Source organism: Buceros rhinoceros, unplaced genomic scaffold (genome assembly GCF_000710305.1).
Source record: "Buceros rhinoceros silvestris isolate BGI_N320 unplaced genomic scaffold, ASM71030v1 scaffold38143, whole genome shotgun sequence".
NCBI lineage: Eukaryota > Metazoa > Chordata > Aves > Bucerotiformes > Bucerotidae > Buceros > Buceros rhinoceros.
In genome coordinates, this window is record NW_010403681.1 from 1,073 (window position 1) to 7,837 (window position 6,765).

The following is a 6,765-nucleotide window of genomic DNA, read 5'->3' on the forward strand; positions in this document are numbered from 1 at the left end:
CTCCATCTCCCGGTGCCAGTTCTGATACCCAGCACCGTAAACACCCCTTTAGTACTGTGGGGGGGATCCCTGAGCCTGTCTACAGGTGTTACCAAAGTGCCGTGGCGTGACAGACCCAACTGAGACGATCTCCTGTTTGTTCCACAGCTCCTCGGGGTGCCGGGCAGCGTGGAGGTGCCCTGGCAGTGGCCATGTTTTGCGGTTCCAGGAAGTGAGCGAGGGTTGCTGGAGCCCAGCAGCCATGGCAGACGAGAGGGACTACAACCTGACGGAGGCGCAGCGGGCGACCAAAGCCAAGTACCCACCGCTCAACAAGAAATACGAGTGTGAGCATTCTGAATGCAATTTTAAAATACTCTGTGACAGTGTAATCGGGAGGAGAAGGGGGGGGGATAGCAGGATGGGCTTCTTAGGCACTTGGGGGTTCTTACTGTGCAGTATCGTGTGTGTTTAGACTGTGGGATGTGTCTCTAGTTGAATTCACAGAGATAGGAGCTACAGTCTTCATCACAGATAAATGTTTTTTCTTGTTGTGGGTGCTAAAGAAATCATGATTGAGGTGAGATTTAGTAATTTATTTCAGAGTTTCCTCTTTCAAGCTATTTCTTCACAAGGCAGGACAGTTTTCTGCCTCTCTTACATCCGGGAGGGTGTCAGTCTTCTGTGTGGTGTCTTTTCTCCCAAGATTGTTATCTCTCCCCATCCCTGGAATGTCTCTTAAGAACTAGTCAGGCAAGTGGGTGGCAGCCCAAGGGCCACCTCCAGGTGCTTGCAGGAGACTGTTCAGGGTCTGACTGTTTTCCTGCAGTAGCTGTCTGGGGGAGGGGCAGTGTCTCTCTCCAAATATGTATTTTTAGGAGGTGTCCAGATCTTTATTTGACAGCAGTGCAGAGGTACGGTGACATATTACAATAGTCACGCTGCTTCTATAACTGGAAGAGGTTTTACTCTTCTTTTACATCTACTGGAATTTGTTTGCTTTAGAGACAGTTGTTGAGAATCCATTAATAGCGTGTGAACACTCTAAACAGCGTCGGAACAATCTTCCAGTCAGAGTGATCACGGTGCGGCAGTTATTTCACATCCCCAGTTAGCTCTGTTTCTGCTAGTCTGGTGTAACTGTGCATTTCTCTCACTCCTCTAAATGAATATAAATGATGAAGAACTTGATACACGCTCGGGATGTTCGTCCTACCTCACTAGTGAAGATCGCCTCTGTTTTGTAGGACATACTTCTGTTGTAAACTATCCTTTTGGCATAATGGGTGTTTTTGGGTGTGGACTGCTCTGTTTCTTCACTGAGCTGGAAATATTTGCAAATCTCATCCTCTGCATGAATAATTTCGAGTCCTGCAGACTTCAGCAAAAGCTTTTTACTCCTGGGTAAAGTTTCTTTTTATGGCAGTTAACTTGCAGGAGCCTGTTGGGTTACAGCAGCACCCGATGCTGTACGTGTAGGGCACTGACATAATTCTGTTAAACGGTGGTTTTCTACTTGGCAGAAATAATCCAAGATTCCCCCTGTGCTAATTAATGTACTGCAAATTAGATTATTGCTGTTTCACATCCAAAAATGAATGCAAAAAGTACTTGTTATAACAACAATATCTGATTTTTCTTTTTTTAATCCTCATTTTTAAATGTGTTTGCTGATGTGCCTTTTCTTTTCCCTTGCCCCACAGATTTGGATCACACCGCGGATGTACAGTAAGTCTGGGCAGCTGGGACTTCCCAGTGTGACAGTGGTTATTTCTTACACTGCCCTAAGCCTGGAGTATCTGTCCAGGGCTGGTTGCACACCAGCGTTCACCGTATGGAACCGTGAAGGGTCACACACTGGTCAGTTTTGTTTCTGCTCTTGGGAGAGCACAAAATCACCTCTGGCTGCTTTTCTAACAGAATATTCTTATGGTGCTTCTGATTTAGACTGTTACTGAAATCTCCTTTTAATCCCTTCCTTTCAAAGCAAGTATCTCCCGAATAGTACTTTTATAGACATCATTTAGCTGTATTAAGAAAGAACTTTCTTGTCTGGTAAAACATTTATTTCCCATATTCTCCCAAGAAACTCTTTTCACAAACTGCAAGAAGGAAAATCCCTGTAACCTGCCCAAAGGGACAGGTACAGAAAAGCGACTGGCTTTTGTTCATTCACTTCCTCTGTGATAGTTCTCGTGTTCTGGCTGCTCACCTCCATAATGCTTCGGGATTCTATTTTTTTGTTATGGTCCAGTCAACTGTCCTGTGTCTTTCTAGGCTACACGCCTGGGGAGACACCCTGGAAGAGGCGTTTGAGCAGTGCGCTATGGCCATGTTTGGCTACATGACCGACACGGAGACTGTGGAGCCGGTGGACACAGTAGAGGTGGAGGCAGAAGGTAAAGCTGCGCTGACCATTTATATTGGAACAGCAGGAACCCTCAGGGAGAAGGGTCCCAGCATTTTCCATTTTCACATGTAGTGTTGATGCAGTTAATTAAAATGTAATTAAGCATCACTAATGTGAATCTTCTAATGATGCAGAAGCTGTTCATCTGACGTGCTCTGACTGTCTGCTCTGCTTCACCCACACAGGACATGACATGTTGTCTCTCCTCTTCCACTTCTTGGATGAGTGGCTGTATAAATTCAGTGCTAATGAGTTCTTTATACCCAGGGTAAGTGCTGGGGTTTGATCTTTTCCCATTCATAGGTCACTATTCTCTGACAATACCATATCTGAGCGCAACGAAAAAAAGAGACACAACACATGGAGAACTGAGAGGCTTGAGAGCCAAATCATTAAGCTTTGTTACCACAAACACCAATTATTAGCTGCTTTTACAGCGTAGGGGCAGCTCTCCTCGGGTTTGAGGCTGCTCAGATTCTCTGGGTTTAGATTCCATCTTGACAGTGGATACAACCCTTGTGAATGGGATTTACTGAGAATTTCTTCCTGAACATCCTGACGTTTCTCTTCTCTTTCTCTGCAGGAGGTGAAAGTGCTTTACATTGACCGAACGCAGTTCAAAATAAGATCAATTGGGTGAGCTTAAACAATCTTTAATGAAAACACACGTACTGCCTTCAGAGTAACCACTCTGCAACACCGTGATGTGCTGGGCGTCACTGATGCTTTCTAGAAAGTGGATTGTGGACTTTTTTTTGTTTTGTTCCTTTGAGGCTGTAAATGAAAACCTCGTTGTGTTTGCTCATCAATGAAACTAACTATAACATTTGGTAAATATTACCAAAATTCCAACCACTTCTCTTCTTTTTGTCTTTAAAGGTGGGGAGAGGAGTTCTCTTTATCCAAACACCCTCAGGTACGTGGTGATTCACCTGCACGTCTTTTAAACTTCAGGGCTGGGATGGAGAGGGGTGGTGTCCTTTCAATCAGACTGCTCTCAGTCTCCATCCAGAACGCATCCGTGGGTTTGGTTTGCACGCTCTTATCGCAGCTTTTTGTTATTTTCCCTAAAGAATGGCTAGAAGCAAATCCTTCTCTCCCCAGCAGCTCTTTAGCAGTGGTGGTATGAGCATAGCAAATGTCGCTGTTCTGTCAGAGGTAGGAAGAGCAGTTTGTGGTATTCAAGAGGCAATAGTAGAAAGAAAGAGTTACTGATTCGCTGTTTGGCCTGGCCGAATCCTTGCCATTACTATACCGTCTTTGCTACTCATCAGAACAAATACGCTGTCAGCTTTTGGGGGTAAAAAACTATGAAATGGGACAATTTGTAGGAGGTGATAAATACTGTGTGTTTTGACAAGGGATGTCATTTAGAAAATGCATGTTTTTCTCTCTAGGGCACAGAGGTCAAAGCCATAACTTACTCGGCCATGCAGATCTGTGAAGATGAAAAGCCAGAAGTCTTTGTCATCATTGACATCTAAAGCAAGAAAAGTGTGGTCCATCAGATACTTGGCTGGTAAAAGCCCCTTGAAAACTGTAATCCTCGTGGAAGGAACTAAGGAATTGGCCAATACAAGTCGAACTGAAGGGAGCAATCGCAGGGAATGCCAGCCTGTGTTTTGAGCAGAGGATGGTGAGACACAGAAATACCTGCATAGCAGGAAAAAAAACCTGGTGGGGTTTTGGGGGTGTTGCAAAGAGGAGGGGAGTTGTAGGGGTTGAAGGTCTCTCAGAAATGGTAGTGGTCAGCTGTGAAGGCTGATCCACATGTCAAGTGTGAACTAAATATGAACTAAATAGAGAAATGAGTGGAGCCACTAGCTGAAATACTGTTTGTAGGGTGACACAATTTCCTTTGATGGTTCATTCCAAGGTGACATTCCTCCTCCCTACTATATAAAGGGTCTGCAATGGATCGGATTTAATGTAGAAAAATTCCTGACTGTACAAAGGGCACCTAAGAAAGTAACCCCATTGAAAACCCAACCCACACACCTTCTAGACCAGGTTAAAAAAAAAAAAGTGGTGCCAGCAGGTGGTGCTGAATTGATGTAAATAAATTTCCACGTGACATCCTAAAGCATGTGACCACGTAGGTGGAATCTTAATAGCACCTATGATCACTCCAAAAAGCAGCTTTGCCGATGCTCTGCGGGTTCAGTCCCAGCTGTGTCTTGCAAAACCTGATGCTTTGCTTTTAGAAAGCAAACGATTTGGATCAGCTTCCTTTTCTTCCTTTAGAAAGGACAATAGAGACAATTCTTTCACGTCAAAGGATTATGGACTGAATCAAAATTAATCAAACATAATCAAGAGTGTGTTTTGTTTTAAATCACAGGACAGCAAACCTGTTCGCTGCTGTTGCTGTTTTAAATGCGAGGGGCACAGGGAGCAAGCAGCAGTCAGTGATTTTTTTTTTTTTTTTTTTAATTGTAAACGCTAGAAGTGCCTCCGTTCTGGAGGCTGCATCTTACCTTTATCTTGTTGTAAAGTCATCTTAAACAGATATGGTTTTAATTCCATGTTGTGAAGATTGAGGGATAAAATCCTTCTGTACCTTTTGAGAAAGCTTCAGTGCTGAAATAAAAGTTGGACTGAAAGAATTAATGGATTTGTGTGTGAGTTTTTGTCCAAAGGGTTTTTGACACCAGTGTATTACATTTGTGCTTTGCCCTGCACTAAGGTGAGCAGACTTTTTATAAATAAGAATGACGATAGGCCCTTTGGATGGTACAAAAACATGGACGATTTTCACACACTGGGTTTTCCTCCCTCAGGAGAGAGAAAGAGAAACGCTGACAGGAACAGTTGGAGTTAATGAAGTAAGTGTTCATCATGTATTTTTTTTAAAAATGTTTTGAACTACTTACTCTAAACCAGGCTTTAAATTTGCCTTGTTCCATTTCCACAGCTATGGGAGTGACAGGTTTCAGCTAGCGGCGCATTTACTGGGAGGAGTTTTGTTCTCCCAGTGCGTGACAGGAGCCCCATGGCTGGCTGTAGCCTCACACTGAGCTGAGCACCACTGAGACAATTGCCTGAAAGTGGTTAGTTATAAATGTGCTTAAAATGCTGCTTTTCTTGCAGTTGAACAAGTTCTGTAGTGAGTTCACGTGTGTCTCTGGGGGATCAGCTCGAGGTGGTAGTGGCTGTTCCAGGAGCCACATTCAAAGGCGATGGGGCTCAGGGCGCACCGGATGGAGGGAGGCATTTGCCAAAGGATAGTTCCTCTAAGAAGATTGGATCTGGAGTTTGAGGGTAGAGGCGTGAAGTGCTTTGAAAAAGACACACACTGGTGGTTTGTAAGTGTGCAAACCCCGAGTTCACAAAATCCCCTAAATCGAAAATACTGGAGTTTAGGAGAGCATTAGGGGATTATTCCACAGGCGTGTCCTGCTCCCCTTCCCTAGGTGTCTGCTCACAGCAGCTACTGGAGACGGGGAGAACCTTGAAGTGAATCAATGTGGCTGTTTTCAGATTCCCTACAGGGAATTTTTTCTTCCTTGCTGTAACATCAGGCTGCAGATTCTGCTACCAGGAAAGGAAACAGCATAAAGTGAGCCAAGAGACCAAACAGCAGCTCTTTATCATGAGTACCTGCTGAGAAGGCCATTCTCTGCTCTCAGCCAGAATGTTTCTTCTATACGTTCTCTTTAAGATTTGCTTTTATCATTTTAGGACTGAAAATATTCAGTTTATCTAGAATATATCTAGTTAGATATTTTCTAACTAGATATAAACTAGATATTTTTCTCTAGAAAGTTGGATTTTCTCTAGAAAATACCTTGTTTCTCTGGAAAGTGGAGGTTCTCTGACCCAAATGACTGGGGAAAAGATAGGATTACTAAATAATAAAAAATACAAAGGCTGCTTAAACTCTAAGGGGAATTGTCCTTCCAAAAAGTATTTTTATGCTGACTGTCAAGCAGCCATTAAGCATCCTAAATTTATAGGAGCAGGGAAGCCTTTCTAAAGTAGCTCCATGATCTCAGTCACAAATGTCCCACTGAAATTAAAGGGACTTTAAATCTTCATTGTCTTAGCATGAGAGAGACAGAGTTTAAGCAAATCTTGCACCAGTCCTGAAGGAGAAAAAAAAAAAAAAAAACAAAACCTGACAACTGTCTTTTTATTTCCTTTTATGTCACTTTTATTTCCTTGGAGCCGTGTTAGTGTAGCTTTCCTTAAAATTCATGACAAAAGCACTGCCTGTGTGAAAGGGCAAACTCGTGCCATCCCTGTGCGCTGCAGATGCTCTGTTCATTGCTGTCTGCGACGCTGTGTGTTCTCTAAAGCCACCGGTGCTTTCCTGAGCTGTAAGAAGCAGTAAGCTTGCTCAGAAAACAAGGCTCTCAGCGGTGGCTTCTTCAGCA

General features: G+C 43.5%; 1 protein-coding gene across 1 annotated transcript; it reads left to right on the forward strand.

The window, feature by feature from the left end:
* Nucleotides 1-241: 241 nt before the first annotated feature.
* On the forward strand, nucleotides 242-3,873 carry ZBTB8OS (zinc finger and BTB domain containing 8 opposite strand). Its single transcript, XM_010133108.1, has 7 exons — nucleotides 242-326; nucleotides 1,683-1,707; nucleotides 2,257-2,378; nucleotides 2,575-2,657; nucleotides 2,973-3,025; nucleotides 3,269-3,305; nucleotides 3,787-3,873. Exons 1-7 carry the CDS (start codon nucleotides 242-244, stop codon nucleotides 3,871-3,873), a joined length of 492 nt encoding a protein of 163 aa, XP_010131410.1.
* The last annotated feature ends 2,892 nt before the right edge of the window (nucleotides 3,874-6,765 follow it).

What these genes read in the sequence shown, in the direction of transcription:
- ZBTB8OS (XM_010133108.1), top strand. Translation starts at nt 242, where the DNA reads ATGGCAGACGAGAGGGACTACAACCTGACGGAGGCGCAGCGGGCGACC. An exon ending in ATGAGTTCTTTATACCCAGG is followed by an intron (nt 2,658 to 2,972) that starts GTAAGTGCTGGG and finishes CTTTCTCTGCAG; the next exon opens with GAGGTGAAAGTGCTTTACAT. An exon ending in TTCAAAATAAGATCAATTGG is followed by an intron (nt 3,026 to 3,268) that starts GTGAGCTTAAAC and finishes TTGTCTTTAAAG; the next exon opens with GTGGGGAGAGGAGTTCTCTT.